Source organism: Somniosus microcephalus, unplaced genomic scaffold, assembly GCF_052327205.1.
Source record: "Somniosus microcephalus isolate GS21.2 unplaced genomic scaffold, FLI_Smic_1.0 unresolved_chr6, whole genome shotgun sequence".
Lineage (NCBI taxonomy): Eukaryota > Metazoa > Chordata > Chondrichthyes > Squaliformes > Somniosidae > Somniosus > Somniosus microcephalus.
Window position 1 is genome coordinate 34,434,884 of NW_028225184.1, and position 22,771 is coordinate 34,457,654.

Sequence of the window (22,771 nt, forward strand, 5' to 3'; positions counted from 1 at the left end):
TAACGTAATCTTTTTTCTGGCATTTTTCATAAGGCTACTTCTTTTTTAAAGCTCTGTGATCTTTCAGTGCAGGGCTGAATGTTGTACAGGTCTGAGTCCTTACACTGCAGGGCTGTGTGTGGTAACGGTCTCCGCCCTTACACTGCAGGTCTGTGTGTTGTACAGGTCTGTGTTTTTGCACTGCAGGGCTGTGTGTTGTAACGGTCTGCGCCCTTACACTGCAGAGCTGCATGTTGTACCGGTCGGTGTCAGTTTATTCATCAGGCATTGATGAGCATTTTGATATCGGATTGTATGAGGATGCAATGGAGGTTGACGTAGGGCATCATTGCTATGGAATGACAAATGGGACTGAAGCATAAATAATGTTCAACAAGTGTCATTCTGAGCTAACAGATAAGGTGGAACTTATGGTTATGATATAAAGCAGGTGCCTGGGACTAAAGATGTAGGCTTCAGTCTTGTCAATGTGTGCTTCGAAAAATTTGTGATGCATCCAAAAAGGAATGTTGGCCCAGTACTCAGACGACATGGTGACAGAACGGAGGGGGTAGGATGTGCGGTGGGGAGCAGGATCGAGAATGATAGAATTTTAACGGGGGGACAAGAACAGAATGTTCGGTGGGAGTTTGGGCACAAATCTTTGAAGGTGACAGGACCGGGTAACCAAGCAGCTGATAAAGCCTAAGCAGTCCTGGGCTTTATAAACATAGGCGTAGATTACAAACACCAGAACGGTATGTTAAACCTATATAAATGGGGGCAGGTGGAGTGTTTTGCCCAATTCTCGGCACTACAACTTAGGAAGGACGTGAAGCATTGCAGAGGGTACCGGGGGTATTTACTAGATAGGATCCAGAGATGAGGAGTTGCAGTTACGTGGATAGATTGGATAATGTACGTTTTAATCGTTCATTGGAAGTGGGCATCGATGGCATTTATTTCCGTCCCGAGTTGCCCTTGAGAAGTTGTTGAAGAGCCAGCTTCTTGAACCGCTGCAGTCCGTGTGGGGAATTCACACCCACAGTGCTGTTAGGGAGGGAGCTCCAGGAATTTGACCCAGCGACGATGACGGATCGGCGATATAATTCTAAGTCAGGATGGTGCGTACCTTGTAGGGGAGCTTGCAGGCGATGGTGTTCCCATGTTCCTGCTCCACTGTGCTTCTAGGTGGTAGAGGTTTCGAGTTTGGGAGCTGCTACCGAAGAAGCCTCAGCGCGTTGCTGCAGTGCAACGTGTAGATGGTCCACACTGCAGCCACACTACGCCGATCGTGGAGGGAGTGAATGTTTAATGTGGTAGTTGAGGTGCCAATAAGGCGAGCTGCATCATCCTGGATCTTATACAGCTTTTTCAATGTTGTTCTATCTGTACTCATCCACGTAAGTGGAAAGTATTCCATCACACTCCTGGGCCTCATAGATGGTGCCAATGTTTTGGGGAGTCCCCAGGTTACCCTGCTTCTGACCTGGTCTGGCCAAGCTGGGGTTGTTCTCCTCAGGGCATAGAAGGGTGGAGGAGATTTCTTAGAGTTTTTTTTAAATCTAGAACGGTTTCAGATAGAGTAAATTAAGGTAAGCTGTTTCCAATGGCTGAAGGGTCGAAAGCCTTAGGACACATATTTAAGATGGTTGGGGAAAGAACCAGAGTCGACATGAGGAAAATCAGTTTTATCCAACGAGTGGTTAGGATTTGGAATGCACTGCCTGATAGTGTGGTGGATACAGATTTAATAGTCGCCTTCAAATGGGCATTGGAAAACACTTGATGGAGGAACAAGTGTGGGGATGTGGAAAAACATCAGGAGAGTGGGACTAACTGGATTGCTCTTCGAAAGAGCCTCGAGCGGGCGAATGGATGAACTATTCTATGACTCCATGATTTTGCGGTACTAGGAGATGGAGTTAAAACTATTGTTGTCAGCGTACATTTAAAAGCTGATCGCATATCCATGGATGAAATCTCTAAATGGAGCATGTAGATGAGGACGAAGAGCAGCCGATGATCGATACTTTAGAGGCAACAAAGGGAACGGAGCTGTGGGGTGGTGGTTGTGGAGAGAAGGCATTGCTGGAGATTCTCTTGCTCCGATCAGATAGGTAAACGTGGAAATATAAAGGGGAGTCACATCAGAAGGGAGGCCAAGGTCAGAGAAAATAAGAGGCAACGGAGCAGAGGAGAGATGGAGTTTCTACAGTTGATAAATGTACGATTGAGGGTTTCAGTCTCAGCTGAGGCAGGGCAGAGGACAGCCATGTTATGCTGACAGAAGTACGCGCCTCTTGTGATGGAGATGATATTCGGTCGGATTGTCAGGTGAGAGATGAATAGGGATCTGAGGTTAAAAATCCTCATACTCAGCCTGAGACAACAGCGAGGGATGAGGATGGAATCAGCGACAAGGGTATGGAGTTTGCGTTGGGGCCAAATATGAAGGCCACGCTATTCCCAATATTTTAGTCGAGTAAATAGCATCTCATGGAATCAGGTTGTTGCAGTTTGATAACACAGAGGGTGTGGAGAGTCGAGAGAGATGGCGGCGAGCCGGAGTTGGATGTTGTCAGCAGACTTGTGGAAACAGACCACATGTCTGTAGATGATGTCACAAAGGGCAGCATGTAGATGAAGAAGAGGAGAGGCAAGAACCGAAAGTTCAGAGACTCCAGAGATAAATGTGCTGCTATGGGAAGAGAATCCATTGCTGGAGATGCGCTGGCTACGATCAGATCTGTAAGACTGGAAACAAGTGAGGGCAGCCCCACCGAAAGAGGCCAGTGTCAGAGGTATGGAGAGATCACGGGTGGGTTTGCTGCTGGTTCGGTGGCGAGGTTGGAAATGGCGAGAGGTGAGGTCATGGAGGGATTTAATCAAGGATGAGAATTTGCATGTAAGTCGTTGGCAGACTGAGGGACAATGAGTCTCAGTGAGGGCGAGAGTGATGGGAAAGCGGGATTTGAGCAGGGCTGGAGGTTGACAGCAGAGTTTGGGTTCGGATGAAGTTGATGGAAGGAGGAGGTTTGGTTCCGGCCAGGAGTGATCAGGAGGAATGGAGTCAGCTGTTGGCACTGTTCTAAATTTACTGGAGCCGTTACCCTATGTAGAATAAACAGGTAAACTTCTGCTGTAAAATAGCTGAGAGAGGAATGTCAATGGGGCACGTTCAGTTACTGAAATCTAATATAATCCACGGCAATTTCTAGTTTCAAATCCTGAACATGGACTTTACCTGTCCCTGAGTCAGAGACTGAAACTTCACATTTTAACTGGGAAACTCCAGGGACAGAGTGCAGCGTGTCTGCTCGAGTCCCTGGGTTCAGCGTACACTGTGGAGAAATCATTAACAATTATAATCGATCGATAGCAGTGAACATGGCCAATACAACTACAGGAAACTGTAAATGAAGGCGCTCATTATTGTTGGATCCGTCCTGTAGGTGAGAGCTTTCTGCCTTATTCCCCAGAGAGGTGTGATTAACTTGTGTTCATTGAGATGTTTGTGTTTTATCCACCACATTAATTGGATCAGTGTCAATGATATAATGTGTTTGTTCAAGTGACTGTAAATAATAGCAATGAGCAGGGGTATAACTGTGTCATTGGAGACTTATCCCCTGTATAAATCAGGGCCCATTGGAACGGATCAGCTCGGTGTGTCTGCCGGAGCTGTGGGTTCCACTCCAACAGCAGTCACCGCTTCTCACGGCAATGGGATATCCAGTAATCTATCAGATAGAAGACATTTACTATACTGTCCTTGCAGCCGTTGGAGTTCCTGGTAAGCCTGTATCTTTGCTACTAATGGTGTAAGTCGGTGTTAACTGTGCTGCTGCACTGGTTAATGTTTCACTCTCTCCATGTTTTACACAGCTGCCTGTTCATTTCAACCAGTGGAAGAATGAAATGTCCTCAGTCTCTGCTCTTTCTGTCTTGTCGCAGCTGCAGTATATCTGTAATGATCTTTGTACATCCAGCCCTGGCATTGCTCTGGGATTATTATCTGTACTGAATCAGCTGCCTGGGCTAAGAGTATGTATTAGCTGTTATCAGTTTCATCTTGTGGAACTAACCTGTTCTGGAATATTTTTACCGCAAATGTTATTTCAGTGATTAATAATGAGAAAGTTCACGGTGTCAGTGTTACAATGAGGGAGTGCAATGTACTCCCTCCCCGATAACATGGTTCAGTTTGACTGGGATTTCAATGTGTGCATTGGTTATCACTGTTATGAAATATTATTTCACTGTGTGTGTATCTGACGGCACTCCAGAGGTCTGGCGACTGAACTAAGATTGCTGCTGTCTCTTTCACATCTCCTTCTCTCCTTCAGTGGCGATGGATTCCCTGACTGTCACTGGACCTTATTGTAAAATGAAATGTTTTGAGGTTATGTTTTATAAGTTTGCACTGTATCTGTTGGAATCAATAGCCCTTCTATTGATCTGGAGCTTATAGATAGCAGCGGTGAGGTTGGAGTTGAGTTAATTGTACATTCCCGCCATCTAACGCTGTATTTTATAATTACCGGAGAAGGGACTTCAAGTTTTGTCAGCTCTGTCTGGAAGAGGCATTCGAGTCTGTCTCTTCCTTGCATTGCAGATGAAGTTAACTGTGCAGAGGAACAGGTGGCGAAATGAGTGCCCTGAATAAACATTAAACGGTTCACCATTGGACAAACTTACGCTGATAATACGATCACTGAGCAAGGAGCTGGTGAGCAGTATTTGGGCGTAGGATTTTAGGATTGAATCGGGTATGAACATGAGCTTTGACAGAGAGATTACAGACAGTGCAGAAATATAGAGGAGGGATATAGAAAGAGAGAAGTAGAGAGTGCTTTGACAAAGCGAGCAATGACAGTGTGGAAATATAGAGGAGGGATAGAGAAAGCGAGAGGGAGAGAGAGCTTTGAGAAAGAGAGCACAGACATTGTGGAAATATAGAGAAGGGATAGAGAAAGAAAGAGGGAGAGAGAGCTTTGACAAAGAGAGCACAGACAGTGTGGAATTATAGAGGAGGGATAGAGAAAGAGAGAGGGAGAGAGAGCTGTGACAAAGAGTGCACTGACAGTGCGGAAATCTAGAGGAGGGATAGAGAAAGAGAGAGGGAGAGAGAGCTTTGACAAGGAGAGCACAGACAGTGCAGAAATATAGGGGAGGGATAGAGAAAGAGAGAGGGAGAGAGAGCTTTAACAAAGAGAACACAGACAGCGCAGAAATGTAGAGGAGGGATAGAGAAAGAGAGAGGGAGAGAGAGCTTTAACAAAGAGAACACAGACAGCGCAGAAATATAGAGGAGGGATAGAGAAAGAGAGAGGGAGAGAGAGCTTTAACAAAGAGAACACAGACAGCACAGAAATATAGAGGAGGAATGGACAAAGAGAGAGGGAGAGAGAGCTTTGACAAGGAGGGCACAGAAAGTGCAGAAATATAGAGGAGGAATAGACGTAGAGAGAGCGAGGTAGAGCTTTGAAAAAGAGGGTATAGATATTGAAGAAATATAGAGGAGGAACTGAGAAAGAGAGAGGGAGAGAGAGCTTTGACAAAGAGGGCACAGACAGTGCAGAAATATAGAGTCGGGATAGAGAAAGAAAGAGGGAGAGAGAGCTTTGACAAAGAGAGCACAGAGAGTGTGGAAATGTAGAGGAGGGATAGAGAATGAGAGAGGGACAGAGGGCTTTGACAAAGAGGGCGCAGACAGTGCAGAAATATAAAGGAGTAACTGAGAAAGAGAGAGGGAGAGAGAGCTTTGACAAAGAGAACACAGACAGTGTGGATATATAGGGGAGGGGTAGAGAATGAGAGTGTGAGAAGGCAAGAGAGAAGCAAATGTTGGAGTGAAAGTGATTGAGAGAGAGCTACTGAAACTTCGAGTATAATTATAAGTAAGAGATGTGTTATTAGGTTGTGGTCAAATTGGGAGAGATTATATTGTTGTGTGTTTGTCCGTCAGCACTTCAGTCTGTTTTGGTAAATATTATTTTTCCTTACGTTATGAATTATTATTGCACGTAATTCTATTGATTTAAATAATAGGATCCATGATTTATTGATCATAATGAGTTATTAAATCGTGGATTTTAAATGCTGTACACCAGTTGAATTCAATAAAAAATGAGGTTGAACTCATTTGAATTTGATGCAACTGATGTGTTGAGTAAAAATATTGATGACAATTTACACCAACGAGCTGTTCACCGACACCGGTAACCACAGACATTACTGATTGAATGCATTAATTGAGTTGTGTTACTGAAATGTATGAATTAGATTTCCACTAACTCTGCTACCGTCTCTCCCTGTGAATGCCATCCTCTCCTCCGACTGCATTGAATCCTCTAGCTCCTCCTCCGTTGCTTCAGGATGTTGGACTTCCCAAAACCTGTGCTCCTGACTCCCCTGCGGCTCCCACATGTCCTTTTCCTTTTCACCGCTCCAATCTCACTCACTGGCTCGGCCTCAAGCTGCCTCTTTCAATCTGACCCAAATCCTCAAACACACCACAGCGGCTCTCGGCCGTTCCCGTTTAATGCCAGCCCCTGTCGGCTCTCTGAACCCAGAGCAACGAACCAGCTGCACCTCCACCTGTCCCCAAACCTTCCCGCTTGAATCACTTTCCCTCGGTCTGGAGATCAAATCCAGATTTAACACTTTGGATTCCGACTCTGTAAAACCCCTTTTCTCTTCCCCACCGGCAATGTGCCCTCAGTCAGCCCTTCCAGTGTATCCGGTGCTTATTCACTTTCTGTGTGGATTTCACAATTCATTCTCGATAATTGTGTTTTAAAAAATATTACTTGCCGGAAAGTGCTGCCCAGGTCCATGAATGAGTTTCCACTGTTCGATGCAGCAACAATTCTGGAAATTTCAGCCCAGATCCTGTCAAACTGCTGCTTGGGCTCCAGGCCTGATCAGTAATTTATCTGCTTCTTTTTCTCTCTCTTACAGTTAACGTGGTGGCGATTGTGATCCTGTCCCGAGGAAAGTGCGGTCTCTCCAAATGTATCACTCACTACCTGGTGGGAATGGCAGCGGCCGATCTCCTGGTCGTTATCACTGATCCCGTATTGAAGTGGATTGTTCTGATCTATTTCCCATTTTCATTCTTGAACATTACTCCTGTGTGCAGTCTCGTTGGCTTCTTGGGTTTTGCAACCACGGTGGTTTCTGTCTGGCTCACAGTCGCTTTCACCTTTGATCGGTTTGTGGCCATTTGTTGTGAGAAGCTGAAAACAAAATATTGCACCGAGAAAACTGCGGTCGTGGTTATCGGGACAGTGAGCATGCTCGGCTTTTTAGTGTCTGTCCCCTGGTACTTCAGATATGAACCTGCCTATATATTTCATAATGTTCCCTGGGAATGTTCCATTAAACCGAGCTTCTACACTTCCGTTGCATGGGGAGCATTCGAGTTGTTGCACCTCATTTTAACCCCTTGTGCACCGTTCTTCCTGATTTTGCTGCTCAATGCTCTGACGGTCAGACGTATTTTAGCAGCCAGTAGAGTCCGCAGGGGACTCCGGGGCCGCAGCAATGGAGAGAATCACAAGGACCCAGAGATAGAAAACCGAAAGAAATCCATTGTTTTACTCTTCAGTATAACCGGCAGCTTTATAATGTTGTGGGTGACCCAGGTTTTGTTTAACATTTACCGGCGAATTGCAGGTATTCGGTTCTATTACTCCTTCACCGACCCTCGTTATATCACAGAACTGACAGCAACAATGCTTCAGCTTCTCAGTTCCTGCACCAACACTTGTATTTATGCCCTGACCCAGAATAAATTCAGAGAGGAGCTGAAGATCGCGGTGAAATACCCATTCAAGCGAATTGTTAAATTAATTAAACCATAGTTAGATAGATAGATAGATAGATAGACAGATAGATAGATAGATAGATAGAGAGATAGGTAGATAGATAGATAGATAGATAGATAGATAGATAGATAGATAGATAGATAGGTAGATAGATAGATAGATAGATAGATAGATAGACAGACAAATAGACAGATAGATAGATAGATAGATAGATAGATAGATAGATAGATAGATAGATAGATAGATAGATAGATAGATAGATAGATAGATAGATAGATAGATAGATAGATAGGTAGATATATAGATAGATAGATAGACAGACAGATAGATAGATAGATAGATAGGTAGATAGATAGATAGATAGATAGATAGATAGATAGATAGATAGATAGATAGATAGATAGATAGATAGATAGATAGATAGATAGATAGATAGATAGACGGACAAATAGACAGATAAACATACATAAAGAGACAGGTGAAAAGTGAAAATGAGAGATAGCGTGAGCCCTAAAAAGAGAGAAAAGCAGAGGTCAGAACTGGGAACCTAAGAGAGAGACAGAATGGAAATGTAGAGAAACAGAAATTGAAAGTGATTGCCGAGCGTAGATTTGCGATATAACAAGCTAAAGAAAGCAAAAACAGCAAATAAGCAAGGATTAAGAGATGGAGATGTTGAAATGGATACAAAAAGGAGCGAAAATGGAATAGAGAGAAAGAGGGAGAGTGGGAGAAATTAGACGTGTAGACACACTGAGAAGGCAGAGAGAGAAACCGGTAAAAGTTGAGGTGGCGAAAAATAGAAAGAGACAAATATAAGGAGATAAAATACACAGAAGAAAAGCAGAAACAGGAAAGGCACATGCACATGTAGAAGAAAACATAGAACGTATAACACAGATTAAGGGAAAGAGAGGGAGATTGTGAAAAGGGAAAGTTGTGTGAAGTTGTTAGACAAATTGAGAAAGAAACTGCGGGAGGCAGAGGGTAGGTTAAACAGGAATAATACAGACAAATAGCGAGATTAAAAGAGATACGTTAAACAAATATTCTGTTTCTGCCTTCACATTGGAAGACACAAAAAACAGACCTGAAATTTTCGGGAACCAAGGACCTATAGAGCGTGAGGAACGTAAAGTGATTAATATTAGTAAAGAGAAAATGCCAGAGAAATTAATGGGACTTAAAGCCGACAAATCTGCTGGACCTGATGGCCAACATAATAGGGTTGTGAAAGAGGTATCTGCCGATGTAGTATTGGTTTTGATCTCCCAGAAGTCCCGAGGTTCCAGAAAAATCCCCATGGATTGGACTGCAACAAAGGTAAACACAATGTAAAATAAAGGAGGGGGATTGGGCAGAAAACGGGGAACTGCCGTCTGTAGTTGGGAAGGGAAAAAATCTACTATTGAGGAAGAGGTAACAGGGCGCCTGGACAATCACAATGTGATTCGTTAGAGACAACACGGCTTTATGAAAGTGAAATGGTGTTTGACAAACCTATTAGCGTTTTTTCCAGGTGCAACTAGCAGGCTAAATAAGGCGGAACCAATGGATGTACAATTGGATTTTCAGAACCCATTCCATAAGATGCCACACAATAAGTTGTTAAACAAGAATCGGGCTCATGGGATTGAGGGTACCATATTAGCACGAATTGCAGATTTGTCAACGGACAGAAAAGAGAGTAGGAATAAACGGGTCATTTTCATGTTGTCAGGGTGTAACTAGTGGAGCACGCAAGGAAGTGTGAAATTATCCACTTTGGTTGGAAGAATGGAAAAGCAGAAGACATTACATAAATCAACAGACTTGTAAATGTCGGATACAGAGGGATTTGTGTGTCCTGTTTCACGATTAACAGCAAGTTAATAATCAGGTACAGCGAGCTGTTAGAAAGGCAAATTAAATGTTCAGCATTATTTTAAGGGGCTTGCTTTATAAAATAAGGAGGTCTTGCTACAATTAAATAGGGCATCGGTGAGACCACACCTGGAGTACTGTGTACAGATTAATCCACTTAATTAAGGAAGGATATACTTGCATTAGAGAGGGTGCAACAGAGGTTCAGTAGATTGATTCCTGGTATAAGAGGTCTGTTCTATGAGAAGATATTGAGTAGAGTGTGATTATATTATCTGGAGGTTTAGAAGAATGAGAGGTGATCTTATTGAAACGTATGAACTTCTTAGAGGGCTTGACAGGGGAGATGCTGAGGGGCTGTTCCCCTACTGGAGAGTATAGAACTACGGGTCATGGACTCAGGATAAGGGATTGGACATTTAGGAATGAGATGAGTGGAAATTTCTTCACTCAGAATGTTGTGAATCTTTGGAAGTCTCTCCACCAGAGGACTTTGGATGCTCACTAATTGAGTATATTCAAAACTGAGATCGATAGATTTTTGGATATTAAGGGAATCAGGGGATGCATGAATAGGTTGGGAAAGTGGCTTTTGTCTAGCAGTTCAGCAATGAACCTACTAAATGATGGTGACTGCCCAAGGGGTCCTATGGCCTACTCCTGCTGCTCGTTCTTAATTGTTATGTTATTATAGGCAGAATAAGGCAATCAAAGCAAACTAGAGACACAGAAATAAACAATGCAGGAGATCTACAGACAGCAAATGAGACAAAGTGAGACTAAAATTTTGCGGCTACATTCTCGTCTACAACTGAACAAGTTAATTAATTAAAAATGAATTTTTTAAAGTGGCTATTATATTTAGGTGTCTCAAAACACTTTACACAATGAAATACTTCTGAAGTGTGGCAATGGTTCTGTAGGAAAATGTTGAAATGAATATAGTTTCATGCTTTGTGTCTGAACAGATACAAATAGTGTCTTTATCTTGATTTACGAATTTTTCATTATAGATTTAATTTTCCTTTTTGGTATCAATGCTAATGTTCGAGTGATGTGCAATTATTAGTAATGCAGTTATGTAGTCTACGAGCAAAAAATTACAATTGATTGTATAATCACGTTAAATACAGCTGAAGAACATGAGGGGACAAACAGAGACTTTTAGATAGGGCAGAGAGACAGAGAAGGAAAGAGGTAAAAAGAGAGACTGAAGAGAAAAAGAAAAGCACATACGGTAAATGTAGAGAAAGGACACAGAGTGTGTAAGAAAGAAATACATACTTGGATTAGTATAACGCATATCACGACCACTGGACGCCCCAAAACGCCTTACAGCCAATGACGTACGTTTTTTGAAGTGTTCTCATTGTTGAAATCTGGGAAATGCAGCAGCCAATTTGCACACAGCAAGCTCCCACAAACAGCAATGTGATGAGGACCAGATAATATGTTTTAAATAAAACGAGCAAACTGTTGCTTGATGGATAAATATTGGCCCCAGGACACCTGGGAGAACTCCCCTGCTCTTCTTTGAAATAGCGCCATGGGATCTTTTACATGCACCTGAGAGGGCAGATGGGGACTCGGTTTAACATCGCATCGGAAAGATGGCACCTCTGACAGTGTAGCACTACCACAGCACAGCACTGGACTGTCAGCCTAGACTTTGGAGCTTAAATCTCTGGAGTGGAACTTACACCTACAACCTTCTGACTCAGAGGCATACACTGTGGTACAAAGCAATGATGGAAATGAGTTACATAAGACAGACAGACCAGAGAGGGAGCGAAACGAGAGATGGAGCAAATGAGTTGCAGTAGAGAGAGAGATCAAGCAATGCACAAAGGGAGAAATGGAGAGACAGAGCACACAGACAAAGGCACACAATCAGAGAGATCAATTGAGAAAAAAAGAGGAACGAGATAGAGATAAAGCTGAATGGAAAGATGGAACACAGAAAGAAAGATACGGAAGAGAAGGAAATAATGAGATAGAGAGGGAGAAAAGAAAATATAAAATATCAGGGGTAGATGAAAAGGAGATGGTCTATAGAAAGTGACAGAAAACTAGTAATAGAACGAAAGATAATGACAGAACAGTGAAATGGAATGAAAGACCATCGGGATGGTACAGAAAGACTGAGATGAAAATACAAACTGAACGAAGTAGAAAAGAGGAAGTGATGCAACAATTGAGTCGGAGATAGTCAGAGGGAGACGGAAAGAGATAGAAAGAGTTGTAGACCGGGAGGAAAGGTAAAAAAAGAGAGACAGGCAGAGATGAGAGAAACAGCCAGGGTGAGAGCAAGTGAAATGGAAAGAGGAGACAAAGAAGGCTGAGACAGAGGGGAGGCAATTGCAGTAATTGGCAAAAGAACCAGCGGAGAGACGAGAAGAATTGTTTTACACAGCGAGGTGTCATGGGGGGGTGTTTTTACCTGGAATGCACTGCATGAATGATGGTGGAAGAAGATTCAATTGTAACTTTCAAAAGAGAATTGGATAAGCATTTGAAGGGGAGAACATTGCAGGATTATGGGGAACGAGTAGGAGAGTGGAATGTCTTGGAGAGCTCGATTAAAGATATGATGGGCACAATAGCATTATTCTATTATATAAGATTCTAAGAAGACATGAAGCATGATAGAGATACAGAGTGAGACAGAGTGTGATAGAAAACAAAAAAGGGAAATAGAAGAGTGAAAAACAGATATTAAAGATACTTCAAGAAATAAGACAAAAAAAGACTGTGATTACCATATATGCACAGGGAGAGCGAGAAAATGAAAGACAGACAGCTACAAATAAAAAAGGCCGGCAGAGATAGAAATTAGATTAACACACATAAAGCACAAGAACATACATTTCACGCTCGCATTGTAATCAGCCTTGTGAGTGGGAGAGCAGACTGGCAGAAAAGCAGATAAAGCTAAGGGGTCAGTTAATGTGTTTTCTGGGAAAACAAAGTTTTGGGACTAACTTTGACAGTTGTAAAGGTGACTCCTGGAGTCTGCACAATGAAGGCACCGAGTCTTGTGTAACTGACACTGCCCATTTATTACTGTAGGAGGTTTCCAGTGTCAGAGCTGATCTGTGCAATGCGTAACTATCCCAGTGACCTGCTTTATTGTGTAATATATACAGATGTACTATTAACCTGTGTTACAAAAATGGACAGCGTCACGCAGCACTGTAACAAAAAAATAAAGTGTTGTAAATCTGCAGTAAAACCCAGAAAATGTTAGAGATACATAACAGGACAGAAAGAATAAAGTTTAACGTTTCGTGCAGGGCAATCGTCTTGCTAAGTGAAACATAGAGAAAAAGATAGATCTATCACACCATATATATACATGCGCGTGTGTGTGTGTGTGTGTGTGTGTGTGTGAGAGAGAGAGAGAGAGAGAGAGAGAGAGAGAGAGAGGGAGAGAGAGAGAGACTTATAAACTTCCTTGAGGAGCAAAATGTATTGAGTAAAAGCCAAATTGGGTTCTTACCAAATTATGTAACATCGGATCATATCTTCACTCTACACACCCTAATTGGCAAACATGTTCACCAAAACAAAAGCAAAATTTTTGCCTGCGTAATAGATTTCCAGAAGGCTTTCGATTCTATTTGGCATGATGGTCTATTCTTGAAACTTATTGAAAGTGGTGTAGGGGGAAAAACATATGATGTAATTAAATCAATGTATACAAACAATAAATGTGCAGTTAAAATTGGAGACAAATAAACAAAATACTTCTCAAGGGGTGTGGTGTGGCGCAGGTCTCGCCCATCTCACCGACACTCTTTAATATTTACATAAATGAATTGGCAAAACTATTTGAACGATCTACAGCACCTGGCCTCGCACTATATGACTCAAAGGTTAAATTCCTCCTCTATGCAGATGACCTGGTCCTGCTCTCACCAACAGAGGAGTGTCTACAGCAGAACCTGGATCTGCTAGATTCGTTCTGTCAGACCTGGGCCCAGACAATAAACCCCCAACAAAACAAAGTTCTTGTGTTCCAGCAAAGATTCATACATCAGGGACCCAGAATAAATTTCACACTAGGAACAACTAAAATTTAACAAACTACAAACTACACATACTTAGGCTTAAAAATCAGTTCTACGGGAAATTTTCATCTGGATGTGAATGAACTGAAAGAGAAAGCAAAAAGGGCTTTCTATGCCATTAAAATATCAATACAAATAGAAATCCCAATTGGCATTTGGCTCAAAAAATTTAAATCAGTCATTGAACCAATTGAACTCCATGGCAGTGAGGTGTGTGGTCCGCTAACACAACAAGAATTAGCAAAATGGGACAAACACCCAATTGAGATCCTACATGCAGAATTCTGTAAAAGCATCCTCCGGACTCAGAGGAAAACCGCAAACAATGCATGCAGGGCAGAACTAGGCCAATATCCACTACTAATCAATATCCAAAAAAGAGCCACCAAATCTTGGAAACACCTAAAAATGAGCAACCCCCACTGCTATCGTTACGAAGCCCTGAAATGCCAAGAGAGGATCATAAAGAAGAGTCCCCTCAGTCAACTAGTCCTGGGACTCAGTGATGTAACTACTAACAGTACTAATAATAATCAGCTCCAGGACAGTGACATCGTAGCACAGAGAATTCGACCCAACACAATTGTCACTAAACAAAAGGAAAAATATCTGACCTATTGGACAGAAACAACAAAAACCCAAAACAAACTCGATTGCTTCTTGGCCCTAAACAGACATTACACCATGGCTGAATACCTGACCACGGTAAAAGATAGCAAATTGAGAAAAACCTTGACTATGTACAGACTTAGTTAGCATAGTCTGGCCATCAAAAAAGGCAGACACAGGCAGACCTGGCTGCCAAGAGAGGGCAGGATATGCTCTCACTGCAGTCAGGGAGTGGTGGAGACAGAGATGCACTTCCGCATAGCTTGGGGAAACTATCAGGGCATAAGGGGGAATATCTACCCAAAATTCATAAAAATATGCCCTGAATTCAAAAATTTGAATGACGACCAAAAACTCCCATACTTATTAGAGGAAAAGAGAAATTGTGTAACTTTAGCGGCAAACTATGTTACAGCTTGCCATATGCAGAGAGACAACCATTAAACCTAAGAAAAAATTATATACATATTATATGAGTGTATATTTATACACACAGCGATATATATGTTTATACACTGTATGGATAGATCTGCGTTTATGTGTTCCACCATAAATGTTTCTTTGGTGCTTTGGTAACATAAGATGTACTTTGTCATGCTAATAAAGCAATTTGAATTGAATTGAAATTGAGTGAGAGAGAGAGAGAGAGAGAGAGAGAGAGAGAGAGAGAGAATATGTTTGTGTGTTCTGATATATTTAAAATTACAAACCCAGGCAGGAACCATGAGTAGAGGGTATAACAGATTCTCACATGCATGAACCCTACACACAACAATAGCAAAAGAAGGGATTCCATACATAGAGCTCTCTGGATGACGAAAACCATAGAGATTAAAATTAAACAGAAAAAGGAAACTTTTGGTAAACTTGTATACACGTAGGGGGAGAGAGCAGATAAATGCATGGCTGGAAAGTTGGCGAGAGAGCTTCAGATTCATGGGACCTTGGGACCGCTTCTGGGAGATGAGCCCTTTGCAGGACTGACGGTTTGTACCTCAACAGAACCGGGACCAATGTTTTTGCTGAGGGTGGCGCCGAGTGAGCCATTCCATCGTGCTGTTGGGGATGATTTAAACTAATTTGGCAGTGGGTCGGACACCAGGGTGTAAAATTAGGAAGGAGAAACAAGGTGCACAAAGGTTTGGGAGAGAAATATAGCACTCGAGTAAGAAATAGTACGGTATTAGAGAAGGTCAGACATTAAGAGAATATAAAAAGTTCTAAGATAGATTTACAGTGCATGTATGTAAACGCACAAAAAGTGGTGAGCTGTAGGCTCAAGTAGCCAAATTTGAAGATGATGGAGTAGCGATAACGCAGACCTTGCAAAGAAAAGGGCGGGATTGTGTACTAAATATTCCTGGTTGTAAGATGCTCAGGCGTCCATCTTGCTGGTCTATCTAAAGACACCAACACTGCCCTTGTGACAATTTCCTCCACCAGCAGCAAAACATTATTTACCGCATCCTGCTCATAAGTCTGCTGGTCGGATCTTTGCTTCAATGAAGCAAGAGGAGGACGAGTGGTGGGAAGGGCATAGAGTAGTGAGAGTTCACATAACGAGGTCAGGAGACAGGATTAATGAAGGCTAATTTTTGGTGGTTGTGCTGCCAGCTTGGTACGTCGTTAGACAGGATCTGGGGTCTGAGGCAGTTCCATCACACTATAGAGCTGATCCAGTAACATGTGCTCCAGTCCAGTGACATTGCACCGCGTGCAGAGCCTTGCCATGTGACCCTGTCTTACCGCCAGTGTGCGGAGCCTGTGCTGGCTGCTGTGTGATTGTCTGCTGGCACCGTTTGTGCTGTCAGCAGGAGATTGGTTTCAGACCCTGGTTACGATTCATCAGTTGTCATTACCGTGGGAAGGAGCTGGAGTTGGCAGCTGACATTGTGAGTGAATTTAGTCCATCCAAATAGAGGAAAGGACAGAAACGCACAAATTAATATTAAAGTTATTAAATCAAATACTATTAATTACAAATATAGTGAACATGATTGTAATCAGAGTTACAAGTAATGCCCTATTCTATTCCAGGTACAGATTCTCGACTCAAACCATCCGCTAGGACTGGTGCGACTGTTGCCCACTATCTCTCGGCCTGTAATGGTTCCTCTCCTCCTTTGGTAAGCACCATTATCACTTCCAGTGTGACGAGGGTGTAGCGGGTGAACACCGAGGGGTAAGCACAACAGCCTCCACCCCAAGTTGCGGAGTACCAATGCACAATAGCTCTGCACACATCTGACAACTCACTTCAGCCATGACAACTTAAATTTGTATGCTACTCCGCATATACAGAGAGATGGCACAGAATATTGTGTATATGGCAGGGGCACCCACTGGGGCAAGCATGTGAGAAACATTGTAAATGGTATAGCATGTTGAGCACTGAGTGAGGGAGAAGGTTATTGAGGAGGGTTTTTGAGGCAGGGTATATGGGGACTAGTTGAGGCTGGAGTTCCAGATGCTGTGGGCGCAGTTCCTTGAGGAACATCTTGCGATGGTGGAGCAGGAGCAGCGGTTGCTGAGGAATAATGCAGTGCCACGGGAGCGCAGCGAGAAGTGGAGAGCCCGCATTGGGAATGATCGCTGTAGGAGATCGCTGTGGTTGGATGGAAGTCAGACACAATGCGATTGGATGGGGCGGGCATCGATCTACATATCAACTCACAGGAGCACAGGGAGGGAGTGGAACATCGCATGAAGGCACAACACGGGACTGACTTTTTTTCATTTCAAGATGTGTACTGTGGAATTCTGGTTACGGTTTAGTTTGTGAAGCTGGTAGTGGGGAGAATGGTAAGGAGAGCGCTGGAGACTTTGGACATCGAAGTGATGAAGGTTGAATAAGGGTTTTGGCAGCGGTGGGTGAGCAGGCAATGTATTGGTGGTGATCTATAACAGGCTGGTAATGGATTGGGTGTGGGGTGAGGAAGCTTCTTTCTGGGTCGAGCAGGACACAAAGGTTCCACACTCATGGACTTATCATGAGGTTGCTTTGTGTTGACTGATAAAGTCAATGCTGCTATTGCGATGGGGCTCGTGGGAGTAATAGAGGGCAGCAACAGTCTGCCTGACATTAATCTGGAGCGAATTTTGGCTCAGCGAGATTTCACGGTTGGACAAGCAGTTGAGAGTGGCAACACTCTGGGGTCATTTAAGGAGGCGTAGGGAGTCGCTGGCTACTTGTCACAGAGGGATATCATGTGTCTGGGGACAATGGACAATGCCCCGGATTGCATCATATAAGGGAAGGAGGAGGAATTGTCGGATGTGATTCAGGCCCCTGAATTTCATTACTATTCATTTGGAGAATCGTTGTCCCGAGTTGCAAAGCTGGCGAAAAGGGTGGAGACACGTGACGCTGTCCCTCCATCCCTAGAATTCCCAAAGCTTCCCCTGGGATAGTGGTGGAGTATCTGTGCACAGAACATGCGTAGTCATTGTAAAGGCAGGACAATGAGGCGGATGGGCCGAACGATGTCTCCCAGTTGGTGTTTCTCCAGGTGGTGGCACACTTTGAAATGTGCATTAGGAATCTGTCATCAGCCCTTGTGGCTGGTCCCCTCTGAGCGGAGGTTCTGAGCGGGACTGGAAGTAAAGCTGACTAAACAGGTAGGCTACAATTTCTCCACACAGGAATCTGGTACATATTTGAGGCTGTCTAAAAACAACCGTTAGGTGCCTCCAGCCCCAGGATGGTGTTAGGTTGTTGTGATCGTACTCACACTTTATTATCACAGAAAAAACAAACACAGAATCTCTCGAGTGGAGCAGTTTCCATTTACTGAGCAAGCACACCGAGGATTTAAGCTGCGGGAGAGAAAGTGAGACCCAGACTCACTGACAGAAGCAGCGGCAAAGGGGAAAGTAAACACAAGAATTGATGTCATAGTAGAGGTGGTAACAGATTGGTTGTCAATGGTTGTATCGATTTTCTGTTAATTCAGATTCTGCTCTGGTAAGCGTCATAGTTTTATTTACTTGACTGATGTTGTTTAGACTTTAATTTAGGGCAAATGGGAATACTAAATGTTTTGTTAATGTATCAAATAAATAGAGGCTTGGCAGGGCAGCTCAGTCCCATGGAGTGCACATCCTGTCACAAGCAAGAACCGCTGGATGCTTCTCCTAGCCTGGACGACAACGTGAATGGGAAGTGCCTCCAGTTACAGCAGGTCGAGTTCCGGGTTTCGGATCGTGAGCAGCGGTTGGGGACACTGCAGTTCTTTCGCAAGGCTGAGAACTTGTGGATAGCACGTTTCAGGAGGTGGTCATCTCCCAGCTTATTAGTATGCAGGCAGAGATGAAATGTGTGAATGGCAAACAGAGGAGGAGGACCAGGCAGGTAGGGCAGGAATCCCCTGAGCGCATCTCGCTCGGTAACCGATTTTCAGCTCTGCCTAATGGTGACGTCGATGGATGTCACTGAACAGCTGAAGGGCATTCTGAGGGAGCAGGATGAGCAGCCAGAGGCCTTAGTCCATATCGGTAACAACATAATAAGTAGAACGACGGATGAAGTCCTGCAGGCAGCTTTTAGGGAGCAAGAATAGACTAAAAAGCAGGTCCTTAAAGATAGCAATCCCCGGGTTACTCCAGGTGCCACGTGCCAGTGAGTACAGAGATAGTCGAGTAGATCAGATGATTGTGTGGCTGGAGAGACGTTGCAGGAGCGAGGGCTTTAGATTTCTGAGGCATTGGGAATTACTGGCCAGTGAGCATAACATCAGTGGTAGTGAAATAATTGGGGAAAAAAGTCTGAGGGATGCAATTATTCTCCACAGGGAGAGGCAAGAATCGATCAATTTTGTCAGCATGGCTTTGTCAGTGGGAGAGCATGTCTAACCAATTTGATTGAATTTTTCGTGGGGTTGACTAGGTGCATGGATGAGGGTAGTGCAGTGGATGTAGTCTACATGGACTTCAGTAAGGCTTTTGATAAAGTCTCGCATGGGAGACTGGTCAAGAAGGTAAGAGCCCATGGGATCCAGGGCAATTAGGCACATTGGATCCAAAATTGGATTAGTGGCAGGAGGCAAATTGTAATGGTCGAAGGTTGTTTTAGTGACTGGAAGAATGTGTCCAGTGCTTTACCGCAGGGATCGGTGCTGGGTCTTTTGCTGTTTGTAGTGTACATTAATGATTTAGATATGAATGCATAATTCTTCATTAAGATGGAGAGTGTAGTTGTTGCCTCAGAGACCAGGGTCCTGAATTTAAATAAAGGAAACTAAGATGGTATGAGGTGCGCGTTGGGTAGGATTGATTGGGGAATGTCACTCAAATGGTTGACGGTGGATCGGCAATGGCAAATATTCAAAGATCGCATGGATGAACTACAGAATTTGGTAATCCCAGTTTGGCATAAAAATAAAACAAAAAAGGTGACTCAACCGTGGTGAACAAGGGAAATTAGAGATAGCATAAGAACCAAGGAGAGGACATATAAAGTGGCCAGAAAAAGCAGTAAACCTGAGGATTGGGAGCAACTTAGGTTCAACAAAGGAGGGGAAGGGATTAATTAAGAGGGGGGAAATAGAGTATGAGAGTTAAGTTGCAGCGAACATTAAAACTGACTGTAAAAGCTGTTGTAGATATGTGAGGAGAAAAAGTTTGGTGAAGTCAAGCGTAGGTCCCTTGCATTCAGAATCAGGGGAATTTATAATGGAGAACAAAAAAATGGCGGGCCAGTTAAATACATACTTTGTTCTATCTTCACAAAGGAGGACACAAATAACCTCCTAGAGATGTCAGGGAGCATAGGGTCTAATGAAAGGGAGGAAATGATAGAAATCAGTATTTGTAGGGAAATGGTGTTAGAGAAATTGACAAGATTGAAGGCCGATAAATCCCCAGGGCCTGATAATCGACATCCTAGGGTATTTAAGGATGTGGCCCTAGAAATAGTAGATGCATTGCTGGTCAGCTTCCAAAATTCAATAGATTCTGGAATATTACCCATGGATTGGAGAGTAGCTAATGTTAACCCACTGTTCAAAAAGTGTGGTAGAGAGAAAACGGGGAATTACAGACTGGTAAGCCTGACATTGGTAGTGGGGAAAATGATAGAGTCCAATATAAATGATGTAATAGCAGAGCACTTGGAAAACAGTGACCGTTTCGGACAAAGTCAACATGGATTTACAAAAGTTAAATTGTGCTTGACTAATCTACTGGAATTTTTGAGGATGTAACTGGTAAAATAGACAAGGGAGAACCAGTGGATGTGGTGAATGTGGAATTTCAATAGGCTTTTGATAAGGTCCTGCATAAGAGATTAGCGTGTAAATTTAAGGCACATCGAATTGGGGGCAAGGTATTGACTTGGATAGAGAACTGGTTGGCAGACAGAAAGCAAATAGTTGGAATAAATGGCTCTTTTTCCGAGTTGCAGGCAGTGATTAGTGGGGCAACGCAGGGATCGGTCCTTCGACCCCAGCTATTCACAATACATGTTAATGACCTGGACGAAGAAACTGGATGTAATATCTCCATGTTTGCAAATGACCCAATGATGGGTGAGCGTGCGTGCTATGAGGAGGATGCCACGAAACTCAAGTATGGTTTGGACAGGTTGGGTGATTGGGCAGAAGCATGGCAGATGCAATATAACGGAGATCAATGCGAGGTCACCCACGATGGTGTCAAAAACAAGAAAGCATATTATTATCTGAATGGCAATAGATTGGGAGAAGTGGAAGTGCAACGAGACCTGGGTGTCCTTGTGCACCAGTCGCTGAAGGGAAGAATGCAGGTCCAGCAGGCGGTTAAGAAGGCAAATGGTATGTTGGCCTTCATAGTGAGAAGGTTTTGAGTACAGGAACAAGGATGTTTTGCTGCAGTTGCACAGGGCCTTGGTGAGACCACATATTGAGTATTGTGTGCGGTTTGTTCACCTAATCTGAGGAAGGATTTTCTTGCCATGGAAGGAGTGCAGCGAAGATTCACCAGGCTGATAGCTGGGATGGCAGGAATGAAGTATGAGGAGAGATTGGGTCGACTGGGCTTGTACTCGCTGGAGTATGGAAGAATGAGAGGCGATCTCATTGAAAATTATAAAATTCTAACAGGACTAGACAGACTACATGCAGCAAGGATGTTCCCGATGGTCAGGTAGTCAAGAACCAAGGGTCACAGTCTAAGGATAATGGGTAAGCCATTTAGGACAGAGACACGAAGGAATTTCTTCACCCAGAGACTGGTGAACCTGTGGAATTCTCTACCGCAGAAGTTAGAAGGGGCCAATTCATTAAATTTATTCAAGAAGGATTTGGATATATTTCTTAAGGCTAAAGGGATCAAGGGATATGGGGAGAAAGCAGGGAGAGTGTACTGAATTTGAAAGATCAGCCATGATCGCATTGAATGGTGTAGAAGGCTCAAGGGGCCGAATGGCCTACTCCTGCTCCTACCTTTTATGTTTCTATGTAGCAGTTATGATCATTAAGTTCGCAGATGACACGAATATTGGTGGAGTGGTAAATAGCGAGGAGGCAAGCCTGAGGCTACAGGACTTTATTTAAGGGTTGCTTAGATGGGAAGAACAGAGGCAAATGGAATTTAACCATTTAAAGTGTGAAGTAATGCATTTAGGGAGGACTAACAAGGCAAAGGAATACACAGTGAATGGTAGGACCCTAGGAAGGATAGAGGATCAGAGAGATCTTGGTCTGCATATACATTGATACCGAAAGGCAGCAGGACAGGTAGATCAGATGGTTAAAAAGTCATATAGGATACTTGCCTGCATTACGCGAGGCATGGAATTTCATTAAAGTTATGATGGAGCTTTACAAAACGTTAGTTAGGCCACAGCTGGAATACTGTGTGCAGTTCTGGTCACTGCACTATGGGAAGGATGTGATTACATTGGAGAGGGTGCAGTGGAGATTCACAAGGCTGTTACATGGGCCGGGGTGCTTCTGCTATGAAGAGAGACTGGAGAGGCTGCTGTTGATTTCCTTAGAGCAGGGAAGGCTGACGCGGTACCTGATTGAGGTGTACAAAATTATGAGGGGCATGGATTGGGTAGATAGAAAGGAACTTTTCCCCTAGTAGAGGGGTCAATATCCAGGGGGCATAGATTCAATGTAAGGGTCAGGAGGTTTAGAGGGGATTTGAGGAAAAGCTTTTTCACCAAGAGTGTGGTTGGAATCTGGAACTCATTGCCTGAAAGGGTGGTAGAGGCAGGAACCCTCACAAGATTCATGAAGCAGCATTTAAATGGGCACTTGAAACGCCATAGCATACAAGGCTACAGACCAAGTGCTGGGAAATGGGATTAGAATAGACAGAGATTGATGGCCGGCGCGGACGCCATTGTCCAATGGGCCACTTTCAGTGCTGTATAACTCTATGACTCTATGACGGTTTCTGGTGCTAGTCGTACCTGTACGAGCCGGACGAGTT

General features: G+C 43.5%; 1 protein-coding gene across 1 annotated transcript; it reads left to right on the top strand.

The window, feature by feature from the left end:
- The first annotated feature begins 3,705 nt into the window (after positions 1–3,705).
- LOC147087190 (putative G protein-coupled receptor 139) lies at positions 3,706–7,850 on the top strand. The gene is made up of 2 exons (XM_085978083.1): positions 3,706–3,775; positions 6,946–7,850. The coding sequence occupies exons 1-2, from the start codon at positions 3,706–3,708 to the stop codon at positions 7,848–7,850; spliced, it is 975 nt and encodes a 324-aa protein (XP_085834209.1).
- The last annotated feature ends 14,921 nt before the right edge of the window (positions 7,851–22,771 follow it).